Raw genomic sequence first — 19,057 nt, 5'->3', positions numbered from 1 at the left:
TTGAGTGGCCCAGCCAGAGCCCGGACTTGAACCCGATCGAACATCTCTGGAGAGACCTGAAAATAGCTGTGCAGCAACGCTCACCATCCAACCTGACAGAGCTTTAATGGGAGAAACTCCCCAAATACAGGTGGTCTAAGCTTGTAGCGTCACACCAAAGAAGACTTGATGGGGGTATTGTGACTTAATGGGGTATTGTGTGTAGATTGATGAGAAGAAAATGTAATCAATTTTCGAATACGGCTGTAATGTAACAAAATGTGATTCGGTCTTATGTAGCAACATTTGAATTTCTGTGTTTTACAATGGATAAAAATAGAGACTCAGAGCTACAACATGGTATATCATACACTGCATTGGAGGAAACAATGGGTAAGTAAACACTGGGAAGCTTGACATTTACAGTCATAGAAAGTGGCTTTAGCAACATATACAGAGGAAGAGAAGGTAAAGAGGAGGGAGTGGAAGGATAGGTCCTCTGGAAGTTTAGTTTTCCTCCATTTCCGCTCAGCTGCCCGCAGCCCTGTGCTGTAGGCACACAGTAAGTCACTCAGCCATGGAATGGGAGGGGAAGGTCGAGTCATCCGGAGGAAAGGGGAGCGTGATTGTCAAAGGATGCGGAATGGGAGAAGAGTAGGGTAAACGAGGCAGTCAGGTGAAAGGAGGAAGAAGTATTTAGCAGAAGGGAGAAAGGACAGGATAGAAGAGGAGAGAGTAGTGGGAGAGAGAGAGAGTGAAGATTGATGCAGCTCATGACCATCTGGGTAGTAGCTGAGTGGATAGGGTTGGAGGAGAGATGGAGAGAAAAGGGAACAAAGTAGTGATCAGAGAGATGGAGGGGGGTATTTTATTTAACTTTTATTTAAACAAATTCTTTAATACAATGACGGCCTACCCCGGCCAAACTTTACAGTGAGATTAGTAGGCGAACAGCCTCTAGTGAAGATGAGGTCAAGAGTATTGCCTGCCTTGTGACTGGGAGGTGACTGAGAAAGAGTGAGTTCAAAAGATGAAAGGAGTGGAAAGAAATAAATTGATGTCAGGCGTCGGGAGATTAAAGTCGCCCAGTACAATGAGTGGTGAGCAATCGTCAGGTGTCAAGCTCTTTGAGGGACTCTCCAAGGGCACCTGGTGGGTAATAGATAACAACAATGTTAAGCTTGAGTGGACAAGTGACAGTGACCACATGGGATTCAAATTAGGAGATAGACAGGTTAGAGAGGGAGAAAAGAGAAAATCTCTGTTTAGGAGAAATTAGTAATCCTGTGCCACCACCACCACGACCAGATGCTTTAAGACCATGAGAGATAGTCAGATGACGAGAGAGCAGCTGGAGTACCAGTATTCTCTAGGGTAATCCATGTCTCCGTCAGGGCTAGAAATGTGAAGCAACAGAAGGGCAATGTAGTCTGAGATGTACTCAGCCTTATTAAGTGCAGATAGGCAGTTCCCAGCGGTGTCAGAGACTAGGAAATCCACATGGATCATGTGCGCAGGGTACTCTTAATTAGAAAGGTCACAGCCACAGGGTGAGGAGCGTCTGTAAAACCTACAGAGAGAGGAGCGAACAAAGATAGGAAACATACACATACAGTTGAAGTCGGAAGTTTACATACACTTAGTTTGGAGTTATTAAAACTTGTTTTTCAACCACTCCACAAATGTCTTGTTAACAAACAAGTTTTTGTCCGAAGTAATGCTGGACCTGCACGAGCGTTTGGATATGTGTACCTAACGGGCTAACAAAAGTAGCTACTTGGACATAAATAATGGACATTATCAAACAAATCAAGCATTTATTGTGGAACTAGGATTCATTGTGCATTCTGTGCATTCTGATGAAGATCATCAAAGGTAAGGGAATATTTATAATGTGATTTCTGGTTTCTTTTGACTCCAACATGGCGGAAAATTATATTTATTTTCTGAGCGCCGTTTCAGATTATTGCATGGTTTGCTTTTTCCGTAAAGTTTTTAAAAAATCTGACACAGTGGTTGCATTAAGGAGAGGTATATCTATAATTCCATGTGTATAACTTGTATTATCATCTACATTTATGATGAGTATTTCTGTTGAATCGATGTGGCTATGCAAAATCACTGGATATTTTTGGAATTAGTGAACGTAACGCGCCAATGTAAACTCAGATTGTTTGATATAAATATGAACTTTATCAAACAAAACATACATCTATTGTGTAACATGAAGTCCTATGAGTGTCATTTGATGAAGATCATCAAAGGTTAGTGATTCATTTAATCTCTATTTGTACTTTTTGTGACTCCTCTCTTTGGCTGGAAAAATGGCTGAGTTTTTCTTTGGCTTGGTGGTGACCTAACATAATCGTTTGTGGTACTTTCGCTGTAAAGCCTATTTGAAATCAGACACTGTGGTGGGATTAACAACAATATTACCTTTAAAACGGAATAAGATACATGTATATTTGAGGAATTTTCATTATGAAATTTATGTTGTTTTGAATTTGGCGCCCTGCACTTTCACTGGCTGTTGTCATATCATCCCGTTAACGGGATTGCAGCCCTAAGAAGTTTTTTAAGCAGCTTGGAAAATTCCATAAAATTATATCATGGCTTTAGAAGCTTCTGATAGGCTAATTGACATAATTTGAGTCAAATGGAGGTGTTGTGTACCTGTGGATGTATTTCAAGGCCTACCTTCAAACTCAGTGACATCATGGGAAAATCAAAAGAAATCAGCCAAGACCTCAGAAAACAAATTGTAGACCTCCACAATTCGGGTTCATCCTTGTGAGAAATGTCCAAACCCCTGAAGGTACCACGTTCCTCTGTACAAACAATAGTACGCAAGAATAAACACCATGGGACTACGCAGCCGTCATACCGCTCAGGAAGGAGACGCGCTCTGTCTCCTGGAGATGAACGTACTTTGGTGCGAAAAAGGTAAATCAATCCCAGAACAAGAGCAAAGGACCGTGTGAAGATGCTGGAGGAAACAGGTACAAAAGTATCCACAGTAAAACGAGTCCTATATCGACATAACCTGGAAGGCCGCTCAGCTAGGAAGAAGCTACTGCTCCAATACCGCCATAAAAAAGCCAGACTACGGTCTGGAACTGCACATGCGGACAAAGATCATACTTTTTGGAGAAGTTGTCCTCTGGTCTGATGAAACAAAAATAGAACTGTTTGGCCATAATGACCATTGTTATGTTTGTAGGAAAAAGGGAGAGGCTTGCAAGCCAAAGACATCCCAACCGTGAAGCACGGGGTGGCAGCATCATGTTGTGGGGGCACTTTTCTGCAGGAGCGACTGGTGCACTTCACAAAATAGATGGCTTCATGAGGAAGGAAAATTATGTGGATATATTGAAGCAACATCTCAAGACATTAGTCAGGAAGTTAAAATCTTTGTTGCAATTGGGTCTTCCAAATGGACAATGACCCTAAGCATACATCCAAAGTTGTGGCAAAATGGTTTAAGGACAACAATGTCAAGGTATTGGAGTGGCCATCGCAAAGCCCTGACCTCAATCCTATAGAACATTTGTGGGCAGAACTGAAAAAGTGTGTGCGTGCAAGGAGGCCTACATACGTGACTCAGTTACACCAGCTCTGTCAGGAGGAATGGGCCGGAATTCATCCAACTTATTGTGGGAAGCTTGTAGAAGGCTACCCGAAACATTTGACCCAAGTTAAACAATTTAAAGGCAATGCTATCAAATACTAATTGATTGTATGCAAACGTCTAAACCACTGGGAATGTGATGAAAGAATTTCATGACATTTCACATTCTTAAAATAAAGTAGTGATCCTAATTGACCTAAGACAGGGAATTTTTTACTCGGATTAAATGTCAGGAATTGTGAAAACCTGAGTTTAAATGTTTTTGGCTAAGGTGTATGTAAACTTCCAACTTCAACGGTACTTGCCAAAGATACCAAATATCAAAATTAAATCATTAGAAAATTACTAGGTAAGATTCTCAAGTGAGAGTGTTGTGGAGCCTTCCTCTCTTTCCTTCCTCAAATATAACTCGACAGAACGTCTTCGTTTTTACGACAACACCGTCACTTGACAATACCACCGCTTGACACAGATGCCGCTGAAAAAACAGGGGACTGAAGAACTAGCTCTAATTGCCTAGCAGAGGTACACAAAAAGGCCTGAAATCTAAGTCTACAATGACAGTCACACGTACTGAGCAATCAGATATTTCAAACAGCAATGATTAAGTAGCCTACTATTTAAAAGACAGCACTTAAATTCAATTACACTAGCAAGACAATATCAACAGCTACTTATTAAATAAACGTGATACTCTTCCAAACTATAGATGACGCACTAAGACTGGTGCCAAGTCAGGCTCCTTAAATAGTCAGGGCAAACAGGTAAACAACCAACAGTTACAAGACAATACCAACAGCTACTTATTGAATCAGAAAATATACTTGCTACTCTTGTAGAGTTGATGTGCTTCCAAACAAACATCCAAACTATAGATGACCCTCAATATTTATTGGAAAGGAGCATCAAGCTTTCACCACAATGTGAAGTTCATAATAACTTATTTAATCTGTAGCCTAATAAACTGCAAACAAAAAGGCCCGCAGACTGTTAAAGAGCCCGATTCAACACTTTATTGACAACGTTTTGATCCGAAAGGGATATTCGTCAGGTCAAACAAACAGAGTGCTCACATCCCAAAATATACACATTTCCCCTCACATGACCAATGCGGACATGACGCATGGTGGGTGCGAAACACAGTTTGTGTATCTCTAATAATTAAATAACAATGAGATGGGCAAGCGTAGTAGTTACAGAAAATAATATATATTTAAAAAATGACCAAGTAGCTGACCTAGAAGGAAAGACAATTCAAAGTGACATATTCATGTAAGAAATGGTCTGATATCAAACTCTTGGTTCAGGACTACACACCATATGTGTGACTCCAAGTTTACTTTGATATGATGGTTATTATATTAATATTTGCATTAAAGACGTTTCCACCGCCATTTAACACATAATTCACTTTACTGACACAAAACAATCCCACCATGTCGAATGAACAAATGGCCTTTATAAGATAGTACCAAAACGTCCTGTTTCCATCACAGCTGTTGTGTTTTATTTGTTAATATGGTATGATTTTACTCAGCTGGATGGAAACATAGTTACAGTTTATTTTATGTGCATTTTACATTTACTGTACTTTTCACGGCATCTGTTGATAACGAAATCTGAACTCTGGATACATTCAATAACATGATAAGAATATTCCTGTAAAATATGGTGTAGGTGCAACATAGGGGAGAGTGGGGTAAGTTGAGCCAAGGGGTTAGTTGAGCTACCCCTTGTTTCTAGGAAAAAGTAATCATGTGATCAAATATTTAGGAAGAGGTCATCATTTCATGGAAAACCACATGGAAAAAGTGGTAAGTAAGTTAGTTAGGTTCTAAAGACTGATTTTCACAAAGTCAAATTAATTTTGTGTTACAGGTTTCATGATGCTTGTATCTAAATGCATTTTAAACTTTATTTGCCACATGCGCCGAATACAACAAGTGTAGACTTTACCGTAAAATGCTTACCTACAAGTGCTTAACCAACAGTGCAGTTAAAGAAGAAGAAAATATTTAACAAGTGGGCTAAAATAAAAAGTAATAATGAAAAGTAACACAATAAGAATAACGAGGCTATATACAGGGGACACCGGTACCCAGGCAGTGTGCAGGGGTACAGGCTAGTTGAGGTAATCTGTACATGTAGGTGGGGGTGATGTTACTATTCATAGGTAACTAACAAACAGCAAGTAGCAGCAGTGTACAAGAGGAGGGGGGGTGTCAATGTAAATTGTCCGGTGGCGATTTTTATGAATTGTTCAGCAGGCTTATGGCTTGGGGGTAGAAGCTGTTGAGGAGCCTTTTGGTCCTAGACTTGCCGCTCCGGTACCGCTTGCCGTGTGGTAGCAGAGAAAAGAGTCTATAACTTGGGTGACTGGGGAGTCTGACAATTTTATGGGCTTTCCTCTGACACCGCCTATTATATAGGTCCTGGATGGCAGGAAGCTTGGCCCCAGTAATGTACTGGGCCGTTTGCACTACCCTCTGTAGAGCCTTACGGTCAGATGCCGAGCAGTTGCCATACCAGGCGGTGATGCAACCGGTCAGGATGCTCTCGATGGTGCAGCTGTAGAACCTTTTGAGGATCAGTGGGCCCATGCCAAATCTTTTCAGTCTCAGGTTTTGTTGTGCCCTCTTCACGACTGTCTTGCTATGTTTGGACTATGATAGTTCGTTGGGAATGTGGACACCGAGGAACTTGAAACTCTCAACCCACTCCACTCCAGCCCCGTCGATGTTAATGGGGGTGTGGAATGCGATTGAGATTGCGTCATCTGTGGATCTGTCGGGCGGTATGCGAATTGAAGTGGGTCTAGAGTGTCAGGGAGGATGCTGTTGATGTGAGCCATGACCAGCCTTTCAAAACACTTCATGGCTACCGACGTGAGTGCCACGGGACGGCTAATCACGTAGACAGGTTACCTTCGCTCCCTTGGACACAAGGACTATGGTGTTCTGCTTGAAACATGTAGGTATTACAGACTCAGTCAGGAAGAGGTTGAACCTGTCAGTGAAGACACTTGACAGTTGGTCCCCGCATGCTTTGAGTACACATCCTGGTAATCTGTCTGGCCCAGTGGATTTGTGAATGTTGACCTGTTTAAAGGTTTTGTTCACATTGGCTACCGAGAGCGTTATCACACAGTCATCCAGAACAGCTGGTGCTCTTGTACATGCTTCAGTGTTGCTTGTCTCGAAGCGAGCATAAAAGGCATTTAGCTCGTCTGGTAGGCTCGCATCACTGGACAGCTCGCGTCTGAGTTCTCTTTGTAGTCCTTAATAGTTTTCAAGCCCTGCCACATCCGACGAGCGTCAGAGCCGGTGTAGGAGGATTCAATCTTAAGCCTGCATTGACGCTTTGCTTGTTTGATGGTCCGTCTGAGGGCATAGCGGGATTTCGTATAAGTGTCCGGATTAGTCTCCCGCTCCTTAAAAGCAGCAGCTCTAACCTTTAGCTCGATGTGGATGTTGCCTGTAATCCATGATTTCTGGTTGGGATATGTACTTACAGTCACTGTGGGAACGACAATGCACTTATTGATGATGCCAATGACTGAGGTGGTGTATTACTCAATGCCATTGGATGAATCCCGGAACATATTCCAGTCTGTGCTAGCAAAACAGTCCTGTAGTGTAGCATCTGCGCCATCTGACCACTTCCGTATTGAGCGAGTCACTGGTACTTTCTGCTTTAGTTTTTGCTTGTAAGCAGGAATCAGGAGGATATAATTATGGTCAGATTTGCCAAATGGAGGGCGGAGAACTTTGTATGCATCTCTGTGTGTGGAATATTTATTTTTCCCTGGTTGCACATATGACATGCTGGTAAAAACCTGGTAAAACTGATTTAAGTTTGCCTACATTAAAGTCCCCGGCCACTAGGAGCGCCACTTCTGGGTGAGCATTTTCTTCTTTGCTTATTTGATTCTTTGCTCTAAACCAAATTAGATTGTTCACACTTTAGTTGGGGTCTCTATAAGCTACAATATGAAGTCCTAAACCTCGCATGAAAGTGCATCCTTATAGCTGTGTGGTCTAATATAGTCAAAATGTTTGCCGTGGGGTCAGTTGAGCGAATGGCCACCATACCCCATACAAATGATTATTACACTTGTTCAGTTTTATTCATAGTATTTTTGCAATGTGTCATGCATATGAACTCAATATAGTATTTTTATTGTTTGAGAGCAGACATCAGTCCCCCTTGAGGTTTTTGAGAAAGCAGCCAAGGAAGTGAGAGAAGGGAAGAAGTCCATTCAAGCAGCAGAAAGGGATGAAAAAATAAAGTGAATGACACTGAAAACAAACATGTACCTATGTGAAAGTGGAGGATATGATAGAGTAGCAGAGACACACAAGGTCTTATCTGTTGGCATAGAGACTGAGCTTGCTAAACATGTCAAGAATTTTAGGGACTAGTTTCAAGGGCTTAGTAGCCCGGCTTTCAAATTGGCACACCAAAACAACATCCCTGTCCCAGACAACTGGTCTAGAACTGGAAGTGGAAGTGATATTGAACAGAGAGATCTCTATCTGAAAGTAGGCGTACATTTAAGATATACAAAACATAACACCCCCATTCCATGAATGAAACTTTGACCTACCAGCACCATCATCCCAGTGGCGGTCAGTGCCATTTAAGATGAGGGAGGATTATTATTGTTTTATGAGTGTAACCGGTGTGAAATGGCTAGCTAGTTAGCGGGGTGCGCGCTAATAGCGTTTCAATCGGTGACGTCACTCGCTCTGAGACCTTGAAGTAGTTGTTCCTTGCTCTGCAAGGCCCGCGGCTTTTGTGGCGTGATGGGGAACGATGCTTCAAGGGTGGCTGTTGTTGATGTGTGCAGAGGATCCCTGGTTCGAGCCCAGGTAGGGGCGAGGAGCGGGACGGAAGCTATACTGTTACATGAGCATGGCCTTACTTCTATTACTGCATATTGGATAAATGTCATTCATATTCCATTCACCCAGTTCAATGTAACATCTATAGGTTTAGGCTATTACATGACACTCAAATTTTCCCTGTACCCATCATGATTTTGCTACAACCTAGCCTATGGGTGAAAGTTTACAATGTAGTTTTCAGTATGTAGTTTAGAGTTTTTGATAATTTTGAGTAAACATACATTCAATACCGCATTACACGCTCTTGCTTGCATCTAGCTGATCTAGGGTGTAACAATTAGTCCAACAGTTGCAAATGAGAGTTTCTATTGAACAAATTCAGGTATGTTTATCCCTGTTTCGTTTTCTTCCATTTAAGAAATGTTTTTCAACAGAATCGGTGGAATGAATACACTCCTGATCACAAGCAAACACAGTTCACTTTCATAGTAGCCACATAAAAACAGCATGCTCACTTTGCTCATTGAATACATAATTCCTTCGCGCAACTACCTACGCGCTCTCCTCCTCTCACCTTTTTTCTTCGCTTGTGGACTTCAGGGCACAACACATCAGCGATCTGTGACCAGGTGAAAAAAACATTTCCAAGGCAAAGCTTCATATCATGACCACTAACCGCTACACTTAGCCTACATCATTGTCACATCGTAGTCAACATAGATACTAGAACTAACGTGTTAGTAAACCCACTACTTGAAAATAACAGAGAGCCGCACACTCTAGGAGCTCAGATGCAAAAATTTAATTACCAACGTTTCGACAGCCAAGCTGTCTTCATCAGGGTATAATCACAAACACTGTGGGATGACTCGTTTATGTAGTGTCAAAAGTGAACCCACTACAATCATGCAGTACAGTGTACAGTCAGAAAGCAGTTTAGCAGTTACACTGGCCGGCCCCTGGGGCAATAAGAGTTCCAGTGTTGGATATCATAGCATCCCTCTCTGTTTGAGCCGGGTGTTGTAGTAGGCTAAACTAGCTAGCTGCATTCGCTAGCTAGGTAAAAGTTTTTTTTAAATATTTAAAAATTCAACCAAATATAAGTAGCTCTCTCTCTCTTTCTTCTTAATTTTCGAAACCTCTCTCTTTGAGTCAACTACTCACCACATTTTATGCACTGCAGTGATAGCCTGGTGTAGCTTATGCTTTCAGTACTAGATACATTTTCTGATCCTTAGGGTGGACAACATGTCAGTTCATGCTACAAGAGCATTGAAAGGTTGGAGGACGTCTTCCGGAAGTTGTCATAATTACTATGTAAGTCTATGGAAGGGGGTGAGAACCATGAGCCTCCTAGATTTTGTATTGAAGTCAATGTACACAGAAGAGGACTTAAGCTAGCTGTCCTCTGGCTACACCATGGTGCTACCCTACAGAGTGCTTCTGAGGCTACTGTAGACCTTCATTGCAGAACAGTGTGTTTTAATACATTTTTTGGTGATGTGAATATATTTAGTATAGTTTTATCTAAAAATAGTAACTTTTTTAATGTTTCACTATTTGTATTTTTATGAAATTCACTGAGGAGGATGGTCGTCGCCTTCCACCTCACCCAAGGCGGCTCAACTTACCCTGTCCCTAAACTCAACATACCCCATACCTGAAGTAAGTTGTGCCAAGAGACCACTTTTTTTTAACTTAGTTTATTTCCAGGGATACACCATGTTAAATATATGTTGATATCTTTGTTAGAAAGAATATATTTTCCTTGACGTAGTGATGCCTAATGTAAAGAAAAATTATTAACTTACTCCATTCTCCCCTAAGACCAAAAAATGACAAGGGTTTAAGTAAGAGGATTAACTGTTGTCTCCAGTGTGCACAGCTCCTAAGTAATTTCAATGCACTTTTATGACTCAAAGAAGAGTCTTCAACTATAAGATGCTTATTTGAGCTCTCCTAGCTGTGCTGTTGAGGAACTAGAACAAGAACACTTGTTTTTCAAATGAAATCAAGCTTTATTTATACAGCACATTTCAGACATCGCATGCAACACAATGTGCTTTACTGGAAAATCTGATAAACAATGAAAATAAAAGCTGAAATATTTACTACACAACAAACATAAGATAAAATGCAAAAGAATGACAAACTGAACAACTAAAAAGCACACTAGGGAAAAGCAAAGCTAAAAATATATGTTTTAAAATCTCTTTTAAATATGTGCAATTTTGGCCCCCCTCAAGATCTCTGGCAGTCTATTCCAGAGGCTGGGGGCATAATAACTAAAGGCTGCCTCTCCATGCCTCTTGGTCCGAGGCTTTGGGATAGTTAAAAGGCCAGTGCTAGAGGACCTGGGGGACCTACTGGGCACATAACTTAAAAGCATGTCTGACATGTGTTGTGGATTGATTTGAAGAATCTTAAAATGTATTCTAAAGCTCACAGGCACCAAGTGCAGAGACCTCAAAACCAGTGTAATGTGTGCTCTCCGTCTGGTCTTGGCCAGTACCCATGCTGCAGCATTCTGTATGTTTTGCAGTTGTTCTGGGGTAGACCAGACAAGAGAGCGTTCCAGTAGTCAAGCCCAAGTCTCTCTTTTTCAGCCTGAGAGAGAAACGTCCACAACTTGGCAATGTTCCTCAAGTAGTAAAAAAAACAATTTGTCACATTTTGGTGTTTTTGAAATTTTGTTCCTAGATTTTTTTACCTGGTGTTTTATCTTTATTACCCATGAATTAAAATCTGCGGCTAGATTCTCTCTCTGTGCTTTGGCTACAACAATAAGCACATCGGTTGAGGAAGTTGTAAGCCATCCAAGTATTTTAATCACTAATACAGTCTAATAATTTATCCAAGGAGCTAAGTTTTGTATTGTCTACGTAGCAGTGAAAATCATTGCTGTACTTTCTGATAACGCTACCAAGAGGAAACATATATAAACTGAACGGTACCGGATCCAAATCTAACCTTGTGGAACGCCACATGCGATATGTATTTTCTGACTTATGTTCACCAAGGGTGACAAAACTCTCAACCGGTTAAATAGGTCCTAAACCAATTTAGAACTGGACCAGAGAGGCCAACCCACCTCTCCAGTCTGTCAAGAAGGACATCATGGTCAACAGTGTTGAATGCAGCACTTCAATCTAATACACGGACAGAAAGCTGTTTGGCATCTGTTGGCGCTAAGATAATTTACAACTTTACCTAAGTATGTGCACGAAAACCAGATTGGAATTTTTCACAAATACAGTTGGCACTAAAAAAATCATTTAGCTGTTTGAACACCAATTCTGACAAAATGTGTTTTATTGTTAAATGGAAGGTTGGAAGAATCTAGATTACTTTTCTTCAGAAAGGGTTTCACCATAGCAGTTTTTATTGCAGTGGGGAAAGTGCCCAGGAAGAGGGAGTGATTAACAATAGCTTGCACTTCTTCAGATATGCAATTAAAACTGTTTTGAAGAAGTTGGTGGGGATGGAATTGAGAAGGCAGGTAGAAGGCTTAAGTTGTGATATCACTTTCCTGAGCATGTCTGTGAGAACCAGGGAAAATAAATCCATAGTGCCTTTGTTTGGAACAACTCTGCATCCCCGCCATCACTCAATTACTGTTGTTTGCGCAATCCAAAAACGGCCCATTATAAATCACAATCTGGGTCAGGTGGGAATCATTTGAAAGTGTGTTATATTGCCAACAAAACTAGCTAAGTTATAAAATACAATCTTACAGTGTTAGTTTCACCGGGCAATTCAGAGAAACGGATCGTAATTTTGGTGCTTCAAGAAAGGAGACGTGTGGATGCAGGTGCGTGGATGCTGGTGCGTAGATGCAGGTGCGTGTTCCCGCTTCGAATTTCCTTCACAATAAACAAACAGGCTAATTCTGGTCAGAACAACCCCGGGTACTTCGCCGCAGCAAGAGCAACATCATTGATATATACAGAGAAAAGAGTCGGCCCGAGAATTGAACCCTGTGGCACCCCCATAGAGACTGCCAGAGGACCGGACAGCATGCCCTCCGATTTGCCACACTGAACTCTGTCTGCAAAGTAATTGGTGAACCAGGCAAGGCAGTCATCCGAAAAACCGAGGCTACTGAGTCTGCCGATAAGAATATGGTGATTGACAGAGTCGAAAGTGTTGGCAAGGTCGATGAAGACGGCTGCACAGTACTGTCTTTTATCGATGGCGGTTATGATATCGTTTAGTACCTTGAGCGTGGCTGAGGTGACCCGTGACCGGCTCGGAAACCAGATTGCATAGCGGAGAAGGTACGGTGGGATTCGAGATGGTCAGTGACCTGTTTGTTGACTTGGCTTTCGAAGACCTTAGATAGGCAGGGCAGGATGGATATAGGTCTGTAACAGTTTGGGTCCAGGGTGTCTCCCCCTTTGAAGAGGGGGATGACTGTGGCAGCTTTCCAATCCTTGGGGATCTCAGACAATATGAAAGAGAGGTTGAACAGGCTGGTAATAGGGGTTGCGACAATGGCGGCGGATAGTTTCAGAAATAGAGGGTCCAGATTGTCAAGCCCAGCTGATTTGTACGGGTCCAGGTTTTGCAGCTCTTTCAGAACATCTGCTATCTGGATTTGGGTAAAGGAGAACCTGGAGAGGCTTGGGCGAGTAGCTGCGGGGGGCGGAGCTGTTGGCCGAGGTTGGAGTAGCCAGGCGGAAGGCATGGCCAGCCGTTGAGAAATGCTTGTTGAAGTTTTCGATAATCATGGATTTATCGGTGGTGACCGTGTTACCTAGCCTCAGTGCAGTGGGCAGCTGGGAGGAGGTGCTCTTATTCTCCATGGACTTCACAGTGTCCCAGAACTTTTTGGAGTTGGAGCTACAGGATGCAAACTTCTGCCTGAAGAAGCTGGCCTTAGCTTTCCTGACTGACTGCGTGTATTGGTTCCTGACTTCCCTGAACAGTTGCATATTGCGGGGACTATTCGATGCTATTGCAGTCCGCCACAGGATGTTTTTGTGCTGGTCGAGGGCAGTCAGGTCTGGAGTGAACCAAGGGCTATATCTGTTCTTAGTTCTGCATTTTTGGAACGGAGCATGCTTATCTAAAATGGTGAGGAAGTTACTTTTAAAGAATGACCAGGCATCCTCAACTGACGGGATGAGGTCAATGTCCTTCCAGGATACCCGGGCCAGGTCGATTAGAAAGGCCTGCTCACAGAAGTGTGTTAGGGAGCGTTTGACAGTGATGAGGGGTGTTCGTTTGACTGCGGCTCCGCAGCGGATACAGGCAATGAGGCAGTGATCGCTGAGATCCTGGTTGAAGACAGCGGAGGTGTATTTGGAGGACCAGTTGGTCAGGATGACATCTATGAGGGTGCCCTTGTTTACAGATTTAGGGTTGTACCTGGTGGGTTCCTTGATGATTTGTGTGAGATTGAGGGCATCTAGCTTAGATTGTAGGACTGCCGGGGTGTTAAGCATATCCCAGTTTAGGTCACCTAACAGAACAAACTCTGAAGGGCACAGCTGTCCAGGGCACAGCTGGGGCTGAGGGGGGTTGGTAGCAGGCGGCAACAGTGAGAGACTTATTTCTGGAGAGAGTAATTTTCAAAATTAGTAGTTTGAACTGTTTGGGTATGGACCTGGAAAGTAAGCCTGCAAAGTAATGTCAATCTCTGCAGTAGACTGCAACTCCTCCCCCTTTGGCAGTTCTATCTTGACGGAAGATGTTATAGTTGGGTATGGAAATCTCAGAATTTTTGGTGGCCTTCCTGAGCCAGGATTCAGACACGGCAAGGACATCAGGGTTAGCAGAGTGTGCTAAAGCAGTGAGTAAAACAAACTTAGGGAGGAGGCTTCTGATGTTGACATGCATGAAACCAAGGCTTTTTCGATCACAGAAGTCAACAAATGAGGGTGTCTGGGGACATGCCTGGGTTTACCTCCACATCACCCGCGGAACAGAGGAGGAGTAGTATGAGGGTGCGGCTAAAGGCTATCAAAACTGGTCGCCTAGAGCGTTGGGGACAGAGAATAAAAGGAGCAGAATTCTGGGCATGGTAGAATATATTCAGGGCATAATGCGCAGACAGGGGTATGGTGGGGTGCGGGTACAGCGGAGGTAAGCCCAGGCACTGGGTGATGATGAGAGAGGTTGTATCTCTGGACATGCTGGTTGTAATGGGTGAGGTCACTGCATGTGTAGGAGGTGGGACAAAGGAGGTATCAGGGGTATGAAGAGTGGAACTAGGGGCTCCATTGTAAACTAAAACAATGATAACTAACCTGAACAACAGTATACAAGGCATATTGACATTTGAGAGAGACATACAGCGAGGCATACAGTAATCACAGGTGTTGAATTGGGAGAGCTAGCTAAAACAGTAGCTAAAACAGTAGATGAGACAACAACAGCTAATCAGCTAGCACAACAACAGCAGGTAAAATGGCGTTGACTAGGCAGGGAGGTTCGAATTAACTACACACAGAGCCTGAGTGCGGCTGGGGCCGACAGATAAAACATAAACAAGCAGAATGGAGTACCGTGATTAATGGACAGTCCAGCATGCATCAGCTATGTAGCCAAGTGATCAGTGTCCAGGGGGCAGCGGTGGATGGGGCAGGGAACTGGACTGGCGAGTGTTATCCAGGTTTTAAAAAAGTGTCTGGCTGTGCAAAAGGTAAAAGCCGCTAGCAGTGGCTAACAATGACTACATAGCTTGTAGCTAGTTAGCTGGTTAGCTTCTGGAGGTTCTTGAGTGTGTTCTAAAAAATAATAGCGATTCCGTATCACATTGGGTGAGGCAGGTTACCGGAAGGTATAAACAAATTAAATCGAAAAGAGATAGAAAGTAAATATGGGTCCAGTGAGTGTTTGGGACGCGGCGATTCAGACGGTTAGCAGGCCTGTGCTAACAAGCTAACAGTTAGTAGGCCGGGGCTAAACAAGGTAGCAGTTAGCGGACCGGGGCTAAACAAGGTAGCAGTTAGCGGACCGGGGCTAAACAAGGTAGCAGTTAGCGGACCGGGGCTAAACAAGATAGCAGTTAGCAGGCCGAATTAGCAAGCAAGGAGATAGCAAGGGCTAGAAAGTTAGCCTTTGGGGGACGTCGCAATGGGGTGAGTCTGTTTATTCCTCTTCATGCGGTGACATCGATAGGCCGGTCGTGGGTCCTGATATTGTATCCCAGGTGTATGCTTCGGTGGTAGCACAGGAGCTCTGGCCGGGCTAGCTTCAAGCTAAGTGGGTGGAAACGCTAGCCGGGGTTGCGGTTAGCTAGATAGCTAGTTGTGAAGAATCCAGCTGAAAATGTTCCGTTTGCGGTGGGAATCCGGGGATAAAAAAATAATAGGTCCGTTATGCTCTGGTTAGAGTCGCGTTGTTCGAACTGGCGAGAGCTTTCCGAGCTAAAGGTTAGCTGATGACCGGTTAGCTGAAGACGGCTAGCAATGGTTTGCTGAGGGGTTCCAGATCAAAAGTAGATATAAATACTTTAGAAAAATAGCTACATTGGGTGAGGCGGGTTGCAGGAGAGTATTTAGAAGTTGAGGTTTAGCAAAATGTTTTAAAAGATATGCGAAGAAAAATATGTTAAAAAAATGATATATACAAGGGACACGACACGACGTCTGACTGCTACGCCATCTTGGATCACTAGAATACATAGAACCCTCTTAATTTACAGAATTTATCTCATTCAGAACATTTACAAAAGTTGCCAAATTATCAGTGTCCAAATCTGCCATTTTCAACCCATATACCGGATAAGAGCGTGAAAGGCTACACAATGTTGTTTTTTTCCAAACATTATAACATAGTTTTACAACTCTGTTCGTAAGCTTTTAAATGATATCAATCTCAACCGTTTATCTTCCAGTGATGAAGTGGGGTATGCAAAATAGGTCGACTTTGAGCACCTTTTTCTCTTGAATGTTTTGGCATTCAGGTCCAACAGGTCACTCACTTTCTGAACACTTCTACAAATCGGCAAATATGTATGGAAGGTTTTGTTCAAAAATCAAAAAGGGGTGCTGTCAAAAATGGATTTTTCCCATAGTAAAGCATCTCAAGGCTGTCCTTATAGTTAGCAACAGTTGTGATCAGCCTATCCACCACTGTATCGTAATGCAGAATCTAGCGCAGAAACACAGCAGTGCAACCCGTCTTAGCCAGCCCCAGAGGACACCAACCAACCTGTGCGGCTGCCATAGTGCGGCGACCATAGTAATAAATTAGCCATATAATTCCATCTGACTGCCGTACAGCACACTTGGGAATGAGGGTCCGGTCTGCTCCCGCCCAGTGGGGCCATCTTAGCTGTGTGTCTCCCAGGGGCCACGCTATATCAAACCTTTGATCAGCGGTGGGTGGTGACGGTGATGGCCGGTGGAGCAGGTGTGTCCTTGTGCAGATGCCAGTCCACCATCCCCTCCCGAGCCAGTCCAACCGTACCACTGACCTTGAATACACAGGGAGGCCCCCAATTAATCCTGTATGAAAATGGTAGTGATCAATCACACTGTTTTTTTTTGTTCCATCCGCATTATTCACAAAGCCTCCACACGGGGCTTTCCTGGTAGTCAATTAAGACAGAGGAGCGGGGAGAGGAGGAGGAGGGATCGGTGTCCAGTGTTGGAGAGAGCTCAAAGGTGTCTCAGACATCTGGAGATTAGTCAAACCTGTGCTGCAGAGGGGATCATTTGGCAACGACACCGACCATTCCTCTTCAGAACACACAGTACGGATCCTGTACTCTGTGGTGGTGTGGAGCAATAAGGCCCATAGCGTATTGCTTTTAAAATGGATGGCTTTAGAATTTGTCCAAAGTATCCTTCCTGAATGTCGTTGACTAAGATCAATGCAGTCGGAGACTGTGTCCAATGGGTCGTTGATGATGATGGCACCAGAGGTGTTGGCTGCCGTTTTACGGGCTCCTAACCAATTGTGTTATTGTGTGCGTTTTTTCGCATTATTAGTAATTTAGTTTGTACATAATGCCACCATCTCTTATGACCAAAAATAACTTCTAGATATCAGGACAGTGATTACTCACCTCGTACGGACAAATATTTTTTCTGTAACGAGTCGGATGCAAAGGATTTACTTCAGACACCCAACAAGGCCCAAATCACCATCATTCGCATGGAGAAGAGACGGGGACGTAAGTCGGGTTGCCTTGTAAGGATCCGACGGCGAGTGTGTAATCCGCCTTTACCATCAGTCCTATTAGCCAATGTGCAATCATTGGATAATAAAATGGACAAGCTCCAATAAAGACTAACCTACCATTGATTAAGACCTTTAAACAGGTCAACATTCACAAGGTCACAGGGCCAGACAGATTACCAGGACATGTACTCCAAGCGTGTGCTGACCAACTAGCAAGTGTCTTCACTGACATTTTCAACCTGTCCCTGACCGAGTCTGTAATACCAACATGTTTCATGAAGACCACCATAGTCCCTGTGCCCAAGAACACCAAGGTAACCTGCCTAAATGACTATCGACACATAGAACTCGCATCTGTAGCCATGAAGTGCTTTGAAAGGCTGGTTATGGCTCACATCAACACCATTATCCCAGAAACCCTAGACCCACTCCAATTTGCATACCGCCCCAACAGATCCACAGATGATGCACTCTATTGCACTCCACACTGCCCTTTCCCACCATGACAAAAGGAACACCTACGTGAGAATGCTATTCATTGACTACAGCTCAGCGTTCAACACCATAGTGCTGTGAAAGCTCATCGCAAGCTAAGGATCCTGGGACTAAGCACCCCCCTCTGCAACTGGATCCTGTACTTCCTGATGGCCACCCCCAGGTGGTAAGGGTAGGTAACAACACATATGCCACGCTAATCTCCAACATGGGGGCGTGCTCAGTCCCCTCCTGTACTCCCTGTTCACCCCTGACTGCATGGCCAAGCACGACTCCAACACCATCACTAAGTTTGCCAACGATACAACAGTTGTAGGTTGTGTCGTTGGCAAAGCTGAAAAAGCCTATAGGGAGGAGGTCAGAGACCTGACAGTGTGGTGCAAGGATAACACCCTCTCACTCAACGTGATCAAGACAAAGGAGATGATTGTGGACTACAGGAAAAGGAGGACCAAGCACGCCCCCATTCTCATCGACAGGGCTGTAGTGGAGCAGGTTGAGAGCTTTAAGTTACTTGTTGTCTACATCAACAAACTATCATGGTCGAAACACACCAAGACAGTCATGAAGAGGGCACATCAACGCCTATTCCACCTCAGGAGACTGAAAAGATTTGGCATGGGTCCTCAGATCCTCAAAAGTTATACAGCTGCACCATCGAGAGCATCACTGCCTGGTATGTCAACTGCTCAGCCTCCAACCACAAGACACTACAGAGGGTAGTGCGTACGGACCAGTACATCACTGGGGCCAATCACCCTGCCATCCAGGACCTCTATACCAGGCGGTGTCAGAGGAAGGTCCTAATAATTGCCAAAGACAAGACTCCAGCCATCCTAGTCACAGACTGTTCTCTCTGCTACTACACGGCAAGAGGTACCGGAGTGCCAAGTCTAGGTCAAAAAGGCTTCTTAACAGCTTCTACCCTCAAGCCATAACACTCCTGAACAGCTATTCAAATGGCTACCCAGAC

At 43.6% G+C, this 19,057-nt stretch overlaps 1 protein-coding gene across 1 annotated transcript in view; it reads right to left on the bottom strand.

Annotated features, from left to right (window-relative positions):
- Nucleotides 1-843: 843 nt before the first annotated feature.
- Nucleotides 844-19,057, bottom strand: part of LOC118360217 (MORN repeat-containing protein 1-like) — a 110,404-nt gene continuing 92,190 nt past the window's right edge. The window contains exon 15 of the mRNA XM_035739486.2: nt 844-1,128. Within this exon, the coding sequence (XP_035595379.1) occupies nt 1,091-1,128 (38 nt within the window). The 3' untranslated portion in view covers nt 844-1,090. The remainder of the gene's footprint in view (nt 1,129-19,057) is intronic.

This window comes from Oncorhynchus keta, chromosome 27, assembly GCF_023373465.1.
Source record: "Oncorhynchus keta strain PuntledgeMale-10-30-2019 chromosome 27, Oket_V2, whole genome shotgun sequence".
In the NCBI taxonomy this organism is placed as follows: domain Eukaryota; kingdom Metazoa; phylum Chordata; class Actinopteri; order Salmoniformes; family Salmonidae; genus Oncorhynchus; species Oncorhynchus keta.
The sequence above is the reverse complement of the archived record's forward strand: the minus strand, read 5'-3'. Positions and strand labels throughout refer to the sequence as shown.